We start from the raw sequence: 21,680 nt of genomic DNA, 5'->3' as shown, positions 1-21,680 counted from the left end.
GATAGGAACCTTAGATCAAACATGGCAAATAGCAGTCAAGGGCCTGAGTCCAGCTTACAGATATGTTTTATTTAGCCCTAGCATTGCTTTTTAAAATAAATATGCTAAAGGGCAAATGTACTTTCTAGAGAGAGACAGAGACAGAGAGACAGGGAGCAAGTGAGAAAGCACCTCCCAGGGGGGATGGCCATGCCGCAATCCTTTCTCCTCCATCCCTCCTTTCAGGATTTTGAATATGCACACACATCTGGCATGTTTTTCAAGCCACCAGGTCTGGGACTCAAACCACCCAGTCAGCCATATGGGATCTAACCATCTTAACCACCATGCTACCAGCTGTCCCCAAACATTGCTTTTAAAATTTTAGGACTACACGTCAATATTTTTAAATCAGGGGATTTCATGTAAAAATGAGCAGATCTGATTACACCACCCACATTCCTACATGTTCCCAACTCACTAGAGCTGGGTGGTGTGGGAGCATGAAAGCTCCATGGTGTCACAGTCCCCACCGTTGCCAAGTATCTAAACACTGTCCTGTTAGGCTAAGCCCAGAGAGCATGTAGATACCCCTACTCCTTAAAACTCACACTGACTTTTCTGTTGGGAGATGAGGAGTCACTGCCCTCCTCACATGAGTACATTTCCACTTAGAGGTAAGGACCTAAGAATTTGCCCAGAGTCATATATACGAAGCTCTTTCCCAAAGCTCACTACCCATAACGAATCTGTCTCTGGAGCAGGGATGGACTTGGGACAAGTGCATGTGAATATAGTCTCCTAATGCAGAACCAGTGGCTGGTCAGGTGGAGCCAGAGAGATGTTTCCTTTTGAATACTGCCATTTACCCCAGCACAATTCAACATGAGGAGAATGAGATTTAATCACTTAAAGGTTAAATTGTAACAATTTCCAGCTGGTACCATGCAAGGATCCCTTTACAGGTAATGGTGGACTAGCAGTAGGTTTCTTCTTTGCTACTTTTGTTAAAGCAGACCCCACCATTTGGGATTTTGATTGCCACATATTGAGTGAATAACCAAATGGAACTGAGACTTTTTTCTTCTTTTACCGGACTTCCCCCATTCAGTTCCTATCTCATCTCCCCAGTTAATATAAATTAAAGAACTCTTTGTGGTGTAATAGCCCCACCTCATAGCACGCTGCCTGAACACATATACTCATGCAGTGGATGTTTGTCAAGTGAGTGAGAAATAAAGGAATCAAAAGTACATTTCTACACATACATAGTCACCAAATACTTTCCTTGTCAGAGCCAACAGCAAATGGTTGTGGGAACTCTTTTCTTCATCTGTATGAGAGCCTGGGTCTGAGAGGCAGTATTAGGTTCTAGTAGTCAGAGAGAAAGCACAAGGCAGTGTTTTCCTACCCTCTTAACTCCTCAAAACAGTTTACATATGGGAACCAGCAGTTAGCGTAATGGCTATGTCGCTGGATTCCCACGTAGTCGACCGCGGTTTGCGTCTCGGACCCGGTGGCTTAAATCTCACGCCGGGCGCGTGTGCGTGCGTGCCCAAGATCCCAAGAGGAGAATGGAGAAGGGATTGCGGTGTGACCATCCCCCCTGGGGGGTGATTTCTCACTTTCTGTCTCTATGTCTCTCTCTGTCTGTCTGGCGAGCGCATGCGCCCTATAGCGAAAACCTCTCTCAAAAAAAAAAAAAACAAACAATTTACATAACAAGGCATATCCCATTCTACAACAGGGAGCCATGCTCAGTTTGGCCAGCGCTAGCCTGGCCAGTCTCGGCACCATATTGGCCACTGGAACATGAGAGCCTTCTGCCCTCAGTACTCCATGATCATTTAGTTTATTTATTGCATTGCCATTTTTATGATTCTTCCCTAGATAACACATGCCGTTTAAAAAATGACAGCTTTTTTGAGATAAAATTCACATATTAGGCAGTTCATCCATTTAAAGTGAACAACTCAACTTTTTTTTTCTTTTTTAGTATATTCACAGAGTTGTACAACTATCATCATTACAGTCCATTTTAGAACATTTTCATCACTGCAAAAATAAACCTCATACTGGACCAGCCAGTCGCATAGTGTTTGAGGCTGCTGGATCCCATGTGCCTGACTATGGGGCTCAAATGCTGGACCCAGCAGCTTAAAAAAAACACACCAGGCATATGTACATACATGCCCTAAATCCCAGAATCCTCAGAGGAGAATGGAATTGCTGCACGGCCATCCCACTTTGGGGGAGTGCTTCTTCACTTTCCCTCTCTCTGTGTTTCTGGTGAGCACACATGCCCTACAGCAAATTAAAACAAACAAACAAACAAAAACAAAGAAATAGAGGGACCAGCAGTTAGCATAATGGCTATGTCACTTGACTCTCATGTAGTCGACAACGGTTTAAGTCCCAGACCCGGTGGTTTAAACTCACACCGGGTGCGTGTGCGTACGTGCCCAAGATCCCAAGAGGAGAATGGAGAAGGGATTGTGGTATAGCCATCCCCCCTGGGGGGTGATTTCTCACTTTTTGTCTCTCTGTCTCTGTCTCTCTGGAGAGTGCACATGCCCTAAAAAATAGAGAAAGAAAAGAAACTTCAGAGTTATTAGTTATTACTTCCCATTTCCCCTAATCTTCCCAACTGTATTAGTCTGCTCAAGCTGCTGTACCACAGATTTAAAAAGCAAAAATTTATTTTCTCACAGTTCTGGAGGGCTGGAAGTCCCAGAACAGTTTCTGGCAGGGTCAGTTTCTTGTGAAGTCTCTCCTCCTGACTTGCAGATGGCTGCCTTTTCTCTGTGTCCTCTCATGGTAGGTGAATGGGGCAGGGTAGGTGCACAGCAAGCTCTCTGCTGCTTTTTCTTATAAGGACAATAATCGGGGTTTCGCCATTATGAGCTTATTCAAAAATTACCTCCTTACAGAAACTATCCCCCAATATAGTTATATTGGGAGATTAGGACTTCAAAATTTGGAGGGGATATAGTTCTGTTTATAGCATCCAACCCTAACCAATCACTGAGCTGCTTTCTGTCTCCATAGATTTACTTATTCTGGACATTTCATAAGAATGTCGTCATACAATACATGGCCTTTTGTATCTGGCTTCTTTCATTTAGCATAAATGTTTTCGAGGTTCATTCATGTTAAAGTACTTCATTCCTTTTTATGGCTAAATAATATTGAATTGTATGGATTGACCACATTCATCTGTTCATCAGTTGATGGACATTTAACTTGTAATGAAGACTTTTTTCCTCCTTTTACTCTACTTCCCCTATTCCATTCCTATCTCATCTCCCTGGTTACTATAAATTAAAGACTTCTTTGTGGCATAATAGCCCTACCACATAGCACACTGCTTGGACACATATACTTATGCAGCATTCCTGTACAAATTTTGGGGTGAACATATGTTTTCAATTCTTTTCCACCTAGGAGTGTAATTGCTGGACATATGGTAACTCTATATTTAACTTTTTGAGAAATTGTCAGACTGTTTTCAAAAGAGGCCACACCATTTTATAGCCCTACCAGCAGTATATGAGAGTTCCAGTTTTTCCACAGTCTCGCCAACCCTTGTTATTTTCTCTTATCCTAGTGGCTGTGAAGTAATATCTCATTCTAAGTTTGATTTACCTTCCCCAGATGGGTAATTATGTTGAGTATCTTTCCGTGTACTGATTAGATTATTTTATATTCTTTGGAAAATGTCTACTCAGATCATTTCCCATTTTTAAACTGAGTTATTTATCTTATATTACTGAGCTGTAAGAGAGCTTTATATATTCTGGATACTAGACTCTTATCAGATATATGACCTACAAATATTTTCTCCCAATCTGTGGGTTGTCTTTTCACTAGTGTTCTTTGAAGCACAAATGGTTTTAATTTTGATGAAGTTCAATTTATCTAGTTTTTCTTTTGTTGCTTATTGTTTTTGTATCATATCTAAGAAACCATTGCCTAAGCCAGAATCACAAAGATTTATGCCTATGTTTTCTTCTAAGATTTTATAATTTTAGCTCTTACGTTTAGGTCTTTGATTTATTTTGAGTTAACTTTTATATATACTGTGAAATCACATGATGTTTTTCAAAACAAGTTGAAGTGATGAATAATCCAGAGTTTAAAAAAATACACAACTATCTTTGGTTTTCATTGAAAAATCATGTGATATTTTGTAAAATGTAACATTTAATGGAAGGAAAATAAACATTAACTCCTAATGAGGCTGATAGCCCCAATATTTACTTTAAAAAATTGATAACTGAGCTAGCCCTGTGTACTGGTGGTTAAGGGGGCTAGATCCCACATGGTTTGAAACTTGGTTCCAGTGGCTTGAAAAACATGTTGGATGCATGTGCATGTTTGCTCAAAATCCCCTCCAGTGCAAAAATGGAGGAGGAGAGATTGTGGTGTGACTGCACCACATGGAGGGGAGCTATGTCCCTCTCTCTCTCTCTCTCTGTCTCTGGCCACTGCATGTGACCTCTGGAAAAATAACAATTAAAAAATTGATAAGCTATGAATTGTTAAAATAAGCTTTTAATGTTTTAATTTTAAAAAACTATTTCCTGTAAATATTTAAATATGGGGGGAGTAGATGGTGTGTGGCTAAGGTGCTATACTCCCACATGGACAACTATGGTTCAAGCCCTGGACCTGGTAGTTTGAAAATCACACTGGATACATGTGCATGCACGTGTGCCCAAAATCCCAGGAGGAGAATGAAGGAGAAGAATGAAAGAGAAGGGATTGTGGCATATCCATCCCCCCGGGTGTTGGTTTCTCACTGTCCCTTTCGCCGTCTCTCTCTCTCTCTCTCTCAAGTGCATATGCCCAGTGGCAAAAAAAAAAAAAAAAAAAAAGAAAGAAAGAAAGAAAGAAAGAAAAGAGAAGGCTTAAATAAATGAAACTATAATTTTTTTTTTTTGGAGAGGTTTTCACTATAGGGTGTGTGCACTTGCCAGACAGAGAGAGACAGAGACAGAAAGCGAGAAATCACCCCCCAGGGGGGATGGTCACGCCGCAATCCCTTCTCCTCCATTCTCCTCTCGGGATCTTGGGCACGCACGCACACGCGCCCGGCGTGAGTTTTAAGCCACCGGGTCCGGGACACGAACCGCGGTCGACTACGTGGGAGTCCAGCGACATAGCCGTTGTGCTAACTGCTGGTCCCAATGAAACTATAATTTAACATGTTATGTAAGAAGTATTTTTTTTTAATTTTTTTTTTGAGAGATTTTCACTGTAGGGCGCATGCGCTCGCCAGACAGACAGAGAGAGACATAGAGACAGAAAGCGAGAAATCCCCCCCCAGGGGGGATGGTCACGCCGCAATCCCTTCTCCTCCATTCTCCTCTCGGGATCTTGGGCACGCACGCACACGCGCCCGGCGTGAGTTTTAAGCCACCGGGTCCGGGACACGAACCGCGGTCGACTACGAGGGAATCCAGCGACATAGCCATTACGCTAACTGCTGGTTCTCAAGAAGTATTTTTGAAATATACTTAAACAGTCAGTGCAGTTATGCCCCTCAGAGGACACTGGCGATATTTGGAGACATTTCCTATTGCCACAACTGGGAGCACAGCGTTCCTGGCAGCTACGATTACAGAGCAGGGTGGCTGCTAGACAGTCTGCATTGCATAGAAAATAGCCCTCCAGGACAAAGAAGTAGCCAGCGCAAAATGTCTGCTGTGTGAGCTTGAGAAACTGCTTTACCTTAACCTGTGGCTTGTATCAGATAGATTCAAAAGGAGATGAGAGTCTTCGAATCCTTTCCCTTTAGTTATAGCCTTGTGGTTTTCTCCTACCATAAAGCTGCACCTTTTGGGGACCAGAATGTGCCCAAGCACCTTCCTGCTGTAAAATTCTTTATGGTGACAGGAATTTATAGTCCTGCCCTGTGGGGATCATGGGAAAGCACGAGCACCTGCCTTTAGTGCTTACTTCCTTTAAGATGTGTGTTTGAGTTTTTTAAATTTAAGACATATGAGGGGGGTCTTCAGAAAGTTCATAGAAAACTTGTATTATATATGAAAAACAAACAGACATAGAATTCAAAAATGTTTTGCACAAAAATTAATTTGTACTTTAACTCAATTTTCCCACAGACGTTTTCAAGTCCCTTATATGAATGGTCTTTAAAAAGTACTAGAGGGCCAGCAGATGGCATGGAGGTTAAGGAGGCTGGATCCCACATGGCCAACTAAGTGGTTTGAGTCCCAGACCTGGTGGCTTGAAAAACACACCGGGTATGTGTGTCCCACATCCCTAGAGGATAATGGATGAGAAAGGATTGTGGAGTGGCCATCCCCCGGGGGATGATGTCTTACTTTCTCTCTCTTTCTCTGTTTCTTTCTAGTGAATATATGCACTTTATAACCAAAAGGGAAAAAAAGTAACTGGAAAAGGTATATTATGAAAAAACTATGCATGCATTTCAAATTTTTGTCCCTAAATAGACTTACTTTAATTTCATTTTTCAATGAGCTTTTTGAAATTCTCATATTTGAATAGTACATTCCCTGTTAAGCATATATTGGGTCATCAGAAAATTCATGACACATTTTTGCATAGAAAAATACTGTAACTTTTCTGACGACCCAATATATTTGGGCAACCAAATTCCTATTAAAGTGTTTCTTATCTGATGATGTAGCAGGTAATCATTTCTGAGTATTCACTAAATCAGGTACTGTGCTAAGCACTCTTCCATTGTACATGACCTCATTTCATTTTCCCAACGCCTCTATGGGAGAGAACACCCATCGTTCGCATTTGATAGCCATGGACACTGAGGAACAATGCGATGAGGGGACTTGGCCCAGAGCGGAGGGATCATCATGACTCCAAGTCGGAGCTTAAGCCTGCGGTGGGGTCAACTGTGAGGTGCAGGCATGTCACAAAGAATTTGGATTATCCATTATGAATAATCACATGTCAATATTTGAGGGCAGTGAGGTGTTCTCGCACTTGCGCCCCAGTAAAGCACCCAGCCAAGGGAGGGAAGGAGCAGGCACACACACGGTCCCACCTCTCCTGAGACATGCCCCCACAGCATGGCTCACAGGGAACTCGCCTGTCCTGCCTAGTACAGTGGACAGTATCTCAGGACGGCTGTTCAAAGAAAATCAGGATGTATGTGGCATCATTTACGTTCCTGAAATCACCCCTGTAGCAGTCAAGGCTTGACTTTCTACTGCTGATCATCCTCTTGTTAAAATGCACCAAGTCCCAAATCTCCCTCCCATCCTGTGGCCTAAATCCAGCCCCAACTGCCAAGGCCCTGATCGGTACATGCACGCTGTGCTGGTCTCAGCTCACGGAGTGGGGCCAGGCCCCAGCCTCCCTATCTTGCAGCCACTGACCTTACTGGAACATTACTGTGATGTTAAACAGGGTAAGACGTCTTAGAAAAAATGACATGCTTCCCTCCAGAGTGGTATTTCCTTCTCAAGCTCTGCTTCTCGGTGTGCCAGACCCATAGCTCTCTTCATATGCCTGATATGAAAACTCTCGGAGACAACTTTCAAACAAGGCTTTCGAGTGTGTGTGAATGACCAAAGATATACATTTATATACTACAAAGATTGGCAATGGAACGACTCCAGTTTAGTCAGTTTTGGGGTGCAACAAGGAGCTATGTGAGGTTCTGTCCAGACCCTCAGCTGGCTCTCAGAATGAAAGCAGGCAGGAAGAGCACATGGTTAGGAGTGAAGCCTGTCCTCTTCCCCAAAGCTGAAGAAATCTTTGCTGTTTGTTCTAGATGAGTCCCTGAAGCTCCTTGGGCAAGTCTTCCCTTGCTCTGGGCCTCAGTTTCCCCTTGAATGGAGGGCGTATGCTCTGGATGATCTCTGAACATCCTTGCAGCCGTACACGTCCTTGACTCTCTAAGGTACGGGCTGCGTCAAAGTGAGCCCTCTAGGAATCCACCCTAATTAGGAATCTGCTTCAGTAGAAGCCTGCCCATGTTTGAAGAAGAGAAGCAACAACTGGTTGATGCTATCTTTCTTGAAAGACCCATCTCCAGGGGCGACTTTCAAAATATTTAACCACCCGTGATACTTGAGCGTAGACCCACTGGGAGGTCAGAAGCGTGCCTCACCCACTGTGCAGCTCTACAGAGTGTTTCTTCAGCCTCAATTTTGAGTCTCCCTCTGTCTGCCTAGTCCTGCATCCAGGACCCAAGTCAAACCCCCTTTCTCTTCTGTCTCCGCCCACTTGATCCACAACTGCTATAAATATCTGCATGCATCTAAACACCGACCTGATCGTATTTGTTACTCAGCAGATGCTCCCGAGTGCCCCTCTGTGTTCAGTCCTGTGCTGGCTTTCCCCACCCTTCACCCCTTCACCTTCAAAAGCATTAGAGGTAGGGGCAACCAGGAGGATTAGCTGGCCTGAGCGGTAGCCTCTCTCTACCCTCTTCTGCTGTGTGACCTTAGGCAAGTCCTTGTCCCTCTTGGGTTTCAGATTCCTTACATGTAAATTGAGGGACATGGATGAATCTGATGAGCATTGAGATCCCTGCTATGCAATGATGAGTTTCCGGAGAATCACCAGTCTTCGGCAGCTGACTGCTCTCTCTTTCTCTCTCTCTTTCTCCTCCCACCCTCCCCTAACCTCCACTGTAGAATGCACTGCTGCCCGCAGGCCTGAGGCAGAAGGATCAAACCACCAAGGCGCCCACAGGCCCCTTTAAAAGAGAGGAGCTCTTGGATCACTTGGAAAAACAAGCAAAGGAATTTAAGGACCGAGAAGATCTGGTCCCCTACACAGGGGAGAAACGAGGTACTGAACAATGTTGCTCTTATAAATGTGTCATTCCCCGTGCATCATTGAGTGCCAACTATATACCAGGCCCTGTGTGAAACCAAATAGGGCTGGGCCTTCTCATCCTCATTCTTGCCTAACCAAAAATACAAACCCAACTCCAAAAACATCAATGCATGATGTAGGTTAGGGTTAGTGAAGCTGTGGGGTAGAGCAAGGGGAGAATTACGACCACTCAGACCAACACTGCTTCTCCCTAACTCTTCTTTAACTAAGGTGTCCTGATTAGTTCCTTTATAAACCTAGACTCTCCTGAGAGTGAAAGAGGGCATCAGGTCAGGAGGCCCGCACGAGGATCGTCCTGTGCCAACCAGGAACAGAAGCTGTCCTATCTTGACCCTAACTTCTCCTGCCCCCTCTGTCTAACTCCTCTCTGGTGGCCACAGTATGTATCCCTGCCTTCATCTGACCTTCCAAGACTCCCTGCTCTCACCTAAGGCAAATCATCTAGAAGGCCCAGAGGAACAGAGAGGCCTTCCCTGACCACGCACCCTTCCAGGACTTCTCATTGCCCTCTAACCATTCTGCTTTCTCTTGTGCATCGCTTGCTGTTGATAGCTGCCCTACTGCCCCACAGGTCTCCTTCTGTCCCTCAAACTTGCCAAGCTCTCTTCTCCCTCAGGACCTTTGCACGCATTCCCTGTGCCTAGAGTGCTGGTCCCACTGCCCAGCTCCATGACGCCTTCTGGGCTGGCTCTTCCTCCTCTGTAAGAGAGGTGATGGTTAGAAACAGCCTGGAGCTAGACCTACTCTGTAATCCTGACACTACCACGTACCGTGTGAGCGTAACTAAAATTGTAAACCTGCTGTGCCTTCATTTCCTCCTCCATAAAGTGGGGGTGATGACAATGACATAACCGGCCCCGGGAGGTCACTGGAGGGTTAAGTGGGTTAGGAAGTAAGGTACTTCGAGCAGCATCTGGCACGTGGTGAAGGCATGTGTTAGCTATCATCCCGTAGGTCTCAACTGTACCATCTTCTCTTTCAGGGGAGCTGTCCCTGTCTACCCCGGTTAGGACATGCAGTCCCCTTTGCTTATTCCCCATCTCAGGAGCTTGTATGTTTCCTTCGGCAGCTGACTGCTCTCTCTTTCTTTCTCTCTCTCTTTCTCCTCCCACCCTCCCCCAACCTCCACTGTAGAATGCACTGCTGCCCGCAGGCCTGAGGCAGTGCATTCTACCAGAATTTACCAGAATCTCTTTATTATCACCCGTCTCGCTCACTGGTCCGTAAGCTCCCCAAAGGCAGGGACTTGGGCTGTTTTTGCTCAGGAGGTACCCCAAGCACCCGGTCACAGAGGGCTTGGTGTACGGTAGGGCGTAGTAGAGTTAACGAGTGAGTTAGAGTTAAATAACATGTGAGGAGCCTTGCACGCTGCGTCATTAGAATGCAAGCCCCATGAATGCAAGCCCCGTGTCTGCCTTGTGCACCACTACATCCTCAGCACCTAGAAACTTCCTAGCACATAGACGCCACCTAACAAGTACGGTGCAATGGCAACGTTAATGAACTCTACTTCGTCAGTTGTGGGAGCAGTGGTTGCTGTTCATTCTCCCCACCCCCAAACCATGTCAGCCGGATGCACCCAGGGTCAGGGGCTGTGGCTGTCATCTCCATTAGCGCAAAACCCTCACAGGGTCACTGCTTAATAAATAATAAAATGAAAAGGTACCCAGGGTAGACATTACGGGAGGACTTTGAGCTATTCTAAACCCTGATTTTTACCCCAAACTGGAAGATCAGGGAGGCCCAAGGAGCATCTGGATCACAGAATTTTGGGAGGATGGAGGCATCCTAGAGGGGGTGGCTGGAGAGGGGGTGGGGATGGTGCCATGGAGGCTGGGGAGGAGGAGTGCTTGACGGTAAAGAGCTGAGTCTGCCTGACAGAGAGTGTGGGCAGCAGGGATGTTTTTAAACGAGGGATTCGTGCCATGTGGAGTGGTTTCTGTGGGTTCCATGGGGTCTTACAATTCCCATAGTCTCACCTGCACATTTTAAAATGGGGAGACCTTTGGAGAGCAGCCAATCTGAAAACGTAATTAAAACATATGGCCTGAAGACACAGGCAAATATATGCTTCTGTAAGCTACTCTGCAGGGCTATTAAAAAGCATTTACATACAGAGACCGAGGCCGAGGCCTTGGGGAGTCAGCTGCAGACCTGGGTGGACAGCTGCCGAGGTGCATCATCGTAGGCACCCAGCTTCTCGGGGAACTCCCTGCCCAGAGGAGGAGCTGGAGGATGGTGTAGAGGACGGGGAAGGGGACCACCTCCACAATCGTCACCATCAAATATTAAATATGATCATCGGAGTTCTTATGGGTTGGATGAGTGGAGGTCTCAGCAGAGGAGTGGGGCAGGAGACCCTCCAGCTTTAACTGACAGACTCAGGATCATTTGGCTCTTCCCTTACCGAGCCCTTACCCCATGCTGGGCCTAGAGCTAACTTGTGCTGAGGAGAAACAGCACCCCGTCACCACAAGACCCAGCAGGATGTGGTAAGAGTCATAAACCAGTGCAAAGTCCTAGGAATTTGGAACAGGAGTGCTCTCATTCATGGGGGGAGTGAAATAAAGCTCCATGCAGAATAGTTTTATTAGAATTAGGTTTGGCTGCTTGTCCTGGGAGGAGAAAACTGAACTCACAGAGACTTTATCCGGAAGTTTAATTTTCTTAGTTTAATTCCAGGGCTGGCGAGGCATGTTCCTTAGCATCGGGAATTGGGATCCTCCTTCTGCCATCCCCGTAGTATGTCTTTGTTCTTGTGGTTTACCTGGCTGTGGGAGCTCCAAACATCACATTTCCATCCCAGCTAGTGAAACGAAGGGAAGCCCAGGCTCCTGTTCCCGTATCTTAGATTTCATTACCGTCCTCACTGGAGGCACCTGTTGCGGGGGCACAAAAACCCCGAGGTTTAACTATTGCATGTTCAATCCTCTTGGTCATTGTATTAGGCGTTTCTATAGCTCAGTCCCTTTTTGGGTGTTTCGGTTTCCTGTACATTCCCCTTTTCCAGATCTCTGGCATCTCCTAGCAGCATAGAGTTCGTGATACATTTTTCCCCTAATGATTTGGTTGAACGTTTTGCTTGTAGAGGTCCTTGAAATTTGCTGTAACCAATTTACACAACAAAACGAAGTAATTCACATTAATTCCCTCCACTGGAAATAAGCCCTGATCTCATTTCAGTGACGATCTTTCTGGACAGTTCTCTATGCACAGCCTGCCCCCTCCCGCTTTCCCCAGAAGGACCCTGGGTCACGTCACTGTTATCTCTCACATCAACTATGGCGTCAGCCCAGCTTCAGGCAATCTCCAGCGACAGCCGAACGGAGCAGGGGTTCTGCTTTTATTTATTTATTTTTAATTGTTAAAATTATTTATTAAATTAATTAGTCAGTTTGTTTATTTATTTATTTATTATTTTTTAGTTCACCAGAGAGGGACAGAGAGAGAGGGAAAGTGAGAAAGCAAGTTGCCAGATCCAGGACTCAAACCACAGTTGGCCATGTGGGAGTCCAGTGCCTTAACCACCATGCCACGTGCTAGCCCCACTGCTTTTTTTTTTTTTAATTGAGGTAAAATTCGCATAACATATAGTTAACAATTTTTTTTAAGAATTATTTTATTTAACTTTATTTATTTATTTTAATTTGACCAGAGAGGACAGAATGGAGGGGGGCAGGGAGAAAATGAGAAAGCAATCCACCAGATCCAGGACTTGAACCATGATTGGCCAGGTGGGAGTCCAGCGCCCTTAACCACCATGCCACCTGCCGGCCCCATATAGTTAACAGTTTTAAAGTGAGAAATTCAGAGCCATTTCGTACGTCACGATGTGGTACGAGCACCTCTATCTAGACCCAAAACACTTCCATTGCTCCGAAGTAAAACCCTGTCCCTGTTAACCAGCAGCTATTCCCTCTCCTCCCCCAGCCCTGGGTGAATGAATACTCGTTCTCACTGCTTTGGGGAATACACCTAAGAGTGGAGTTGATGAGTCATTTGGTAATTCTGTTTCATTTTTTGAGTAATTGTCCAGCTTCATTTAAATAGCAACTGAACCATTTTCTATTCCCACCAACAATGTAAGAGGACTTCAGTCTTCTACCTCCTTGTCAACACTTGCTTCCTGTTCTTTTTTATTACAAACACCACCAGGGGTGTGAAGAGTATCTGATTACGGGTTTGATTGCATCTCCCCAGTGACCAGGATCATGGGCATCTTGTCATGTGCTTCTTGGCGTATGTCTATTTTCTTTGTCAACGTGTCCATTCAAGTCCTTGAAATCGGGTTGTCTTTTTGTTGTGGAGTTATGAAAGTTCTATTTTCTGGATGCTAGAGCCATTATAGATATATGATTTGCATTTTTCTCGTTCCGTATTTTCTCTTTTTATTTTCTCGATAGTGTGCTCGGATATACAAAACTTTCATATTGTAAATCCACCTTTCAGCTTGGAGGGATCTGCAGGTCTCTCTGATGATCTGCCCAGGGCTACTGGCAGAGGCTGCCCCATCACGGCCACAGCCCTGTAACAGGCATCTCATGTGTTTGCAGGGAAGGTCTGGGTGCCCAAGCAGAAGCCGATGGATCCTGTGCTGGAGAGCGTGACGCTGGAGCCGGAGCTGGAGGAAGCCTTGGCAAATGCCTCGGACGCAGAGCTCTGTGACATCGCAGGTAGGAGGCATTCCAGAAGCTTCCCCACATCCTGCAGAGGGGTTTCTCCCACATCTGCAGGAGGCCGGATTGGTTTATTTCAACATGAACACCTTCTCCGTTCCTAACCAGACTAAAGGAGACCAAGAATATTAAAATAGAAGTCCCTTATAAACATCCAAAATGAGGAAAATAGAGACAAACTACCCAAACCCATCACACCATGGCGTTATCTGTTGTTGCCGTAAGTCGTCTGTTGCCATGCCATCCCAGAAAGACATCCCTTCCCAGCCATTCACACAGCAAATCCTCCCAAGCTACTTGAGAAGAAAGAGCAGGTGCACATAAATAGGCACCTCCAAACTGGGAGTCACAGAGGGCTCAGGGCAGAGTGGGCGGACTTTACGACTTGGTACGCTGCCTGTGGTCAGCTCAGAGAGCAGGCTTCCTATCTCATATTCGTCCTAGGCGCTCCAACTTCCTGTGTTCCGTATGTTCTTCACAGACACCCCGGAAACTCCAGAAGGTGGCTTGTTATTCAGAGCCTTTGGCTGCCCCCGCCCCTATTCTTGTCTAGACCCTACCTGCCACCCTCACTGATGGTCAGGTGCTGGCCATTCCGGCCCCCACGTGCTCTGTACCCTACTGTCCTCCCTGACTCAGTGTGTGGCTGGGTGTTCATTATGCAGGTTTGAGGGCTACTTACCATCACCCAAGAGACAGCAGGAGAGAGAATGGGGTGGCAGAGACTCAAGGCAGGTGGGTAGGGGAGAGGAAAGGAGGGAACGACTGTGGCTGACCCAGCTGTCAGGCAAGGCTGAGCTCAGCAGACACTAAGTGGAAGTTGGTGCCCCTGATGAAGGCAAGGCAGGAGTAGGAGTGACACCAGTTCAGACTAGGCCTTGTGGCATCTGAGGGGCCTGTGAGCTGCCGGCTGGGGCAGTTGTACTCGAAGGTCTTGAGTTCTGCAAGGGGCCCCCATTAGGACAGAGACTTGGGCATCGTTAGGGTCGTCAAACTCCAGGCAGGGCACGTGGCTGAATGGGGACTGAGGTCCGTGAGGGCAGGTGTTAGGCCAGGATAGAAGCTTTGGGGGGCTGGTTGTGGAAACGGAGCAGAGGCTCAGTTAACCACAAGCAGGCTGGGAACTAAAGGCCGAAGCAAGATGGCCAGAGCCTAATGCAAGAGCCAAGGGGTGAGAATGAGGGCCCTGGGCTGGCCAGAAGGCTCAGAAACGTGAGGCCAGGGCAGGGGAGATGGGGCACCAGCACTGGGGCACTTGGTGGCCACAGCTGTCCTGCCTCATCACAGCCACTGTGGGGTGAGCTTTGTGCATGACTCCTGGTGGCATCTGTGGTAGGGGTGGCATCATCCGTAGCAGGCAGTGGGAATGCTTGACTATGCACAGGGGGTGATACAGGGTGGTGGCAGCTGCAGCGGGGTTGCAGGGACTCAGGGACTGAATAAGGAAAGCTGGTATGGAGACCCTGGGTAGAGCCCTGTCCTCAGGAGACAGAAAATGCGGAGAAGGCCTGAGGGGAGGGTTTGGAGGGTGTCAGGGCTGGCAGAGTGGTTTTCGTTTTCATGGTGAAGTTCAGAAATGGAAATACCTCTACGCTGAACTGGAAACCCGATTTGCTTTGCAGTTAAGGATTCGTTGTGTCGGAAGCCACCCAAGTCCACAGTCACATGAGATCCTACACAATGCCCTCATATTTCACCCACTCCACTTCTCTGGTGGGGTCCCCTTGACTTCCAGCCGATCCGTGTGCAGGCAGACGAGGTGCCTTTGCCCGGCATCTCTGCATTGACTCACCCAGGGCTGTTTTTATCCTGACTTTCTCCTCCGGTCACCCTCCCTGACCTCACTCCCCTCTTAGGCAGCTCAGAGGGATTATCAAATGACTCCACCATCAAACCGCCGGCTCCTGCCAGTTCCTGAGCCAAAACAGAACTGCAAATTGTGCTAAGTTTCTGTGTGGCTTTCTTGAAGCAGTTTCTCTTTATTTTCATTGGCATGGCTAACTGTTTTATATCTGTTCACGATCATACCCTTCCGATGTCCAGGAAGGAGAGGGGAGCTGAAAGTCTACACCAGTCTTAACTGCTAACCTTGACACCTGTCATTTTATTTCGGCCCTTGGAAGGTGGCGGTGTCTCTGGGGAAGGAAGGACTGGCTGCCTGTGGCCCACCAGCACGTCAAGGTGCTGTTCAGTTGCTCTCAATGCCTTGTCGCACTTGTCGGCCACAGCAGTCCTGTGGAGTGACTTCCGTTGTCATCCCCGTTTTATAGATGGGGACAGTAGACGTGGTAAGGTCAAATGCCTTGCCCAGGGGGTTTGAACCCAGGCAATGTCATTCTATGGCCCATTCATAGCATCACCCTCTGACCCCCTATAACCTGAATGAAGCCCTCCGAGGTAGGGGAGGACGCAGTAAACACAGAAGGGGGGCAAGAGAGGGCACATGGCCCAGGCTGAAGACATGGGAGGGGACAGGGCAGGCCACATTAGGAAAGGTTTAGGGGTGAAACCTGGGACGAGGGCAGTGTCAGGAAAGCTGGATGAGAACTGGGGTTCGGAAAAGGTGGTGACGTTGTAGAGCAGGGTTCCCCAACCCTTGGGATGTGGACAGGTGCCAGTCCATGGCCTGTGGGGGGCTGAACCACAGGCTGCTGTTAGTGTGCCAGCTGTCCAGCTGGGGCAGGCAGCGGGGAAGCAAGCGAGGCTTCATCCGTGTCTGCAGCTGCAACGCGTTGCTCGTATTGCCACCAGGGACATGCCCCATCAGGTCAGCAGAGGTACTGGACTCTCATGGGAGCCAAGCCCTACCGTGGTATGATGGTTTCATTGTATATTGCAATGTGGTAGTGGTGGAAACGGGGTGCACGCGGATGTGCTGCACGCGGGTCATCCCAGGACCAATCCTCCTCCCCCCCCCCCGTGCCCCCTGGAAGGAGGGAAATGTCAGGAAGTGCCTGTTTGGAGAGGGATTGTCTTCCACAAGATTGGTCTCTGGTGCTGGGAAAGTTGGGGACCCCTGTTCTAGAGGATGGGGGCACATACAGGGCAGTGCCACAGGACTGCAGCTGAGGTGGGGCTCCACCTAGAGATCAGCTATTGCTACTGCTGCCTCAGAGGCTGCTGACGCCAGGCTGACACCAGCGTCCAGGCCTGCAGCACCAGGAACAGTTGGGCGGACAAGGGAGAGCGGCTCCGCCAAGAGCTGATTTCAGCGACACCACAGGACACGGAGGCTTGGGGGTGATGGGTCCTCCAGAGAGTGGGGTTACAGGTGTGGAGTCTTTTTTGAGGAGTGAATGACTGGAGCTATGAGTGTGGGTGACTCATTAGAGGAAGAGAAGTAGGGAGAGGAAGACATGGGTCTAAAGGTTACCTTAGTCTCTGGGGCCTGACTCCCAGCAATGTTTCCTTCAGCTTAGCTTTCACCTCTCCACTCCTGCACCCAGGGGTTCACGCATCCAGTGCCTCCCTCCTGCACCCAGGGGTTCACGCTTACAGTGCCTCCCTCCTGCACCCGGGGGTGCACGTGTCCAGTGCATTCCTACCATTTGTGCAGCAGGCTCTGGACCGGTCAAAAAATGCATAAGAAAACAGCCAATTCCTGCCTAGCATTAAACAAATACTGGGCAACTATGTGGTGACAAATGACAGTGATTTCCCTAACTATAGAAGGACCAGGTATACAGGGGCTCTTGGTTTAGGTGGTGGGGCTGGTGGAGATGTGATAAGAGACCTGGAAGCTGAGCCTAAGGGAGGAAGAGTAGGGGTGAGCTAGAGAAAGCATGGGGGAGCCAGGTCCAGGGTGGGAAAGGGCAGAGGCAGTGGCCCCGAGCTGGGCAGGAGGCAGGCCCCTCTGAGCCACTCACTACGCAGGTATATGCATGGCAGGTTGATGTCCAGTGATGGTAGAAACCTGTAGGAGGGCAACAGCAGGCATGCCACCTGACCCAGGTATGACCCAGGTAAGGCGCATCATCTGTGTACCCATTGATTCGCTCACTGAGCCAATGGACATTATTGAACTCCTCCTGAAAACTAGGATGAATCGGAGCCAGTTTCTGCCCGTGGGGGGCCCAGCAGGTGATTAGGAGGACAGATCAGAAGTGGAGATTTCAGCATTTAAAGTATCCCCACTGGATGATGAGCAATGTGCACAAGACCCTGGCAGTGCTAAATTCTTGGCATGTGGCCTTGTGTCATAGACTGGAGGCCACTGGGAGTCAGTTGCAAGTACATGGAGTTACTAGTGCCTTCTGTGCCACTCAGGGATGTGGTCCTGGCTGGTCTGTAGGGACTCTCCGGGTAGGGTGAGACCCAGGAAGAAAGTGGGGTAGAGAGACACATCCTTCAGATGGGTGCTCCTCACCCAAGGCCACCACCCCATGGCCACCCCTAGCTCAGAAGCTGGCTTCAACAAGCCACCCTTGGCTTCAGGTTACTGTCAGGTGCTCAGCCACCTGTCCTCCTGTCTACAAGTGCTAGGGTGTGGCTCATCCAGGAGGGTTCAACTGCACCCACATCCTGGGCAGGAGCCAGTTTCTCTCACCTGCCCCTGGGAGACAAGGAGATACCTACAGCCATCTGCCCAGAGCCAGCCCCAGCAGCTGGCAGCTGGAGAAGCTGGGGGTGTGTGCAGTTATCTCTCTGGGTCCTGAGTGGAATTACGAACTGAGTGAACCCTGCCAAGGCAGAGAGAGGAAACAGAACTCAATGTTCTTTTTCAGAGTTCAAAAATAGTCCTTTTTGAGTTTTGAGGAAGATCTAGACTTAAAAAAAAAAAAAAATCAAGTTCCCCAGTGCTAAATTCAGCCTTGCCAATATCTATAAAGAATGAAGCAGCAGGCAGCGTGGATGTGCTGTTTTCTTCCACCACTCAGTCCGGGCGACGGGGAGCGTGTAAGGCAAGCCAGGGAAGAGCCGTGATTGTGTGCTTAGGGCAGGCCGGAGGGCCTCAGAGGGCCCTAGCGGTCCCCGGCGGTGATGCACGGCCACCAGGCGCTGTGTTCTGCAGCAGAAATCTACCTTCTTAGCTTCCTACCTTCCCGCCTTCCTTCCCTTCTCTCCTTGCTTCCTTCCTCCCTCCCTCCCTCCTACCCTTCTTCCCTTCCTCCTTCCTTCCTCTCTCCTTTCCTCCCGTTCTCCTTCCAACCTCCCTCCTTCCTTCTTTTCTCCCTCCCTCCCGTTCTTTTTCCTTTGCTCCCTTCTTCCTTCCTTTCTTCTTTCCCTCTGTCCTTCCTCTCTTTTCCCTTCCTTCCTCACTCCCATTCTCCTTTCTTCCTTTGCTCCCTCCCTCATTCCTCCTTAAAGAACCTGGAAACCCATCAGATTGCCCTGAGCTCTCTGTGGGAGCTGGAGGTGGCTCTTGGTGATTTGATTCACCTGCCGCTGACTCAGGCCTCAGCTGCCCACGTAGATGCAGCTTAAATTAAAACCCCGAGAGCTTGAAAAAATGCAGATGTCTCTCTTCCTACCAGTTCTCCTGAGCGATGAACAGGCAAGTCTAATTTTAGCAGAGAAGACTCTTAGAATGTGAGAAACAGAAGGACTTTAAGATCATCTCATCTTCTGGTTCTTGGTTCCTGACGAACATCAAACTCACCCAAGGAAATTAAAAATTAGCTCCAGAGATTCAGAGTAGTTGACCCTGGGTGGAGCTAGGTATTGTTACTGTCTTAAAGCCCCTGGTGGTTCATATGGCAGCCATGACTAAGAGCCTCTGGTTTTATCTCACCCCTCATTTTACAGCAGAGGCTGAAGAGAGAGAAGACTTGCCCAAGGTCACACTTGGCATCGGGGGCATAGTCACAGTTGGAACATGGTCTCTTGACTCTTCATTAAGAGCTCTTGTCTTTCTAACTGGAAACTATGTCTAATTAAATGACTTGGAATTGAAATAAAAAAATCAACACCAAATATTTTCTAAAAAGCTATTGTATTTGGGAAGAGGCGGAAGAAGAGATAATATTCTTCCTTGACCTCTGGAAGCCCACTCCAATAAAGGGATCACACATATATCCAGATATCTCTAATATTGGTAGACTGTGTTATAATAAGGACATTTATAGGACCAGCAGATGGTGTAATAGTTTTGTTGCTGGACTCCCATGTAGTTGACCGTGATTGAAGTCCCGGACCTGGCAGCTTAAACTCATACCAGGCGTGTGTGTGCATGCCCATGATCCTGAGAGGAGAATGGAGGAGAAGGGATTGTGGTGTGGCCATCCCCCTGGGGGATGATTTCTTGTTTTCTGTCTCTGTGTCTCTCTCTATGTATGTTTCCGGTGAGCACACGTGCCCTATAGCAAAAATCTCTCTTCGAAAATAAATAAATAAATAAACCAAGGACACTTCTTAGTGCTGTGAGAGAACAGAGAGGGAGAGTGAGGACTCAGAAAGTCTTCCTGGAGAAGGAGGGGTTAGTCCTGAAGGATGGGGAGGTAGAGTTGTTAGATTAAATATAAGATGTCCAATTGAATTTGAATTTCAGATAAACAATAAATAACTTTTTAATGTAAGTATGTCTCAAATATTGAATGTTTATTTTACATTCCAGTGTAACTGAGTGTAAGGACTCACCTCCAGAAGGGACAGCGTTGGCAATAATGGGAGAATCTACTGAGCAGCGGCTGTTTGCATGGCTAGAGCAGAAGAAATGTGGGTGTGGGGGTGAGGGATTGGGCTGTTGAGGTAGGGCCTGTCAAGAAAGGGTCTTTGAAGCCAGGCTCTGGTGTTTGGACTTGGCCATCACAAGCCACCGTCCTCCCGTCTGGATAGCTGCAACAGCCTCGTAGTCTGAACCCACATCCATGGATCCTCTCTGTAGTGAGAGCTTGGGTTGGTTCTTCTCACTCCCTGCTCAACTCTTCAATGACCTCCAAGGCTGAATCTAGAAAGAGACAAATTCCTGACCTCAACCTGGAAGGCTGTAGGAGCTGACCTTGCCCTAGTGAATGAAATCGACTGTGGTGGGTGGTTGTGGAGATTAAGGGGGAGTAGCATCAGGCAACAGTTCTCGACCCTGGCCGCCCACTGAAACCAGCTGCTGAGCTTGGCAAATGCAGGTGCCTGGGCCTCACTCCCAGAAATGTTGGTTTCACTGGACTGGGGCAGCCCTGGGTGTCAGGAGTTTCAAAAGATTGCCAAGTGATTCCGATGGGCGCCTGAACTGAGAATCACTGATACCGTGCACCTTCCCTGGCCTGGAGCACGGGTTCGTGAGTGGGAGATGCTGTCGCCATGCCTGCTGTTTTGTTGTCATTACCACCATATCCCCAACCACTTTGTCTCTGTCTTTTGTTTCCCAAACTTCTCCCTCCCTGAGCCTCAGAGCGTTGCCAGAATAGCCTGTATCCCTTGGCTTGACTTGGTCAACACTTAGTCATCCTTCCCATCCCATCTCTCTCGTGTCTTCTCCCACAACACACTGAATTTTTCCTTGACAACTTTTCAGACCCTGTGCTGCTATTTTTCATTGTGTCAGTACATGTTTAGCATGTCTGTCTCTCCCTGACAGACTCAAGTCCAGGAGCAGAAACTCTTTCTCATTCTCCACTTTCCCCCAGAGCTGGCACACTCTGTGAGTGCTCAGTAAATGTTGAACAAATGAATAGGTGAGAAAATGGTTGAGCAGGGAAGTGGTGTGGTCAGATTGGCATTTCCAGAAAGAACTTTATTTTTTGAGAGAGAGATTTTTGCTACAGGGTGCATGTACCCTCTAGAGGAAGATAGACAGAAAAAGAAATCACCCCCCAGGTGGGATGGCCATGCCACAATCCCTTCTCCTCTATTCTCCTCAGGAGTTTTGGCACACATGGACATGCACCGGTATGAGTTTTAAGCTGCCAGGTCCAGGACTTGAACTGCAGTCAACTATGTGGGAGTCTAGCAATGTAACCATTATACCATCTACTGGTCCCTCCAGAAAGACCTTTCTGGCTGCTTTGTTGTGAATGAGGGGAGGAATGAGGTGGGAAGAGACCAAGGCCAGGACAGTAGTGATCACAGAGCTGTGATATTACAGCCCAGAAGTGATAGGGCCTCTCAGGACAAAGGCAATGGAATGGGAGAAGAGACCGATCTGAGAGACACTGGGGAGGCCCAATGGTCAAGAGGAGATGGTGCCACATGACTGAGATTTTTACCCTGAGGGTCAGGCAAGACGACAAAATGGAA

At 47.8% G+C, this 21,680-nt stretch overlaps 1 protein-coding gene across 2 annotated transcripts in view; it reads left to right on the top strand.

The window, feature by feature from the left end:
- Positions 1–21,680, top strand: part of TMOD1 (tropomodulin 1) — a 66,956-nt gene that overhangs the window by 14,552 nt on the left and 30,724 nt on the right. For both annotated transcript variants that reach the window (XM_006143714.2, XM_027770028.1), the window contains exons 2-3: positions 8,628–8,784; positions 13,386–13,505. In XM_006143714.2, coding sequence (XP_006143776.1) covers positions 8,628–8,784; positions 13,386–13,505 — 277 coding nt within the window. The remainder of the gene's footprint in view (positions 1–8,627; positions 8,785–13,385; positions 13,506–21,680) is intronic.

Source organism: Tupaia chinensis, unplaced genomic scaffold (genome assembly GCF_000334495.1).
Source record: "Tupaia chinensis unplaced genomic scaffold, TupChi_1.0 Scaffold000104_1, whole genome shotgun sequence".
Classification (NCBI taxonomy): domain Eukaryota; kingdom Metazoa; phylum Chordata; class Mammalia; order Scandentia; family Tupaiidae; genus Tupaia; species Tupaia belangeri.
This window is presented reverse-complemented; position numbering and strand designations above follow the sequence as displayed.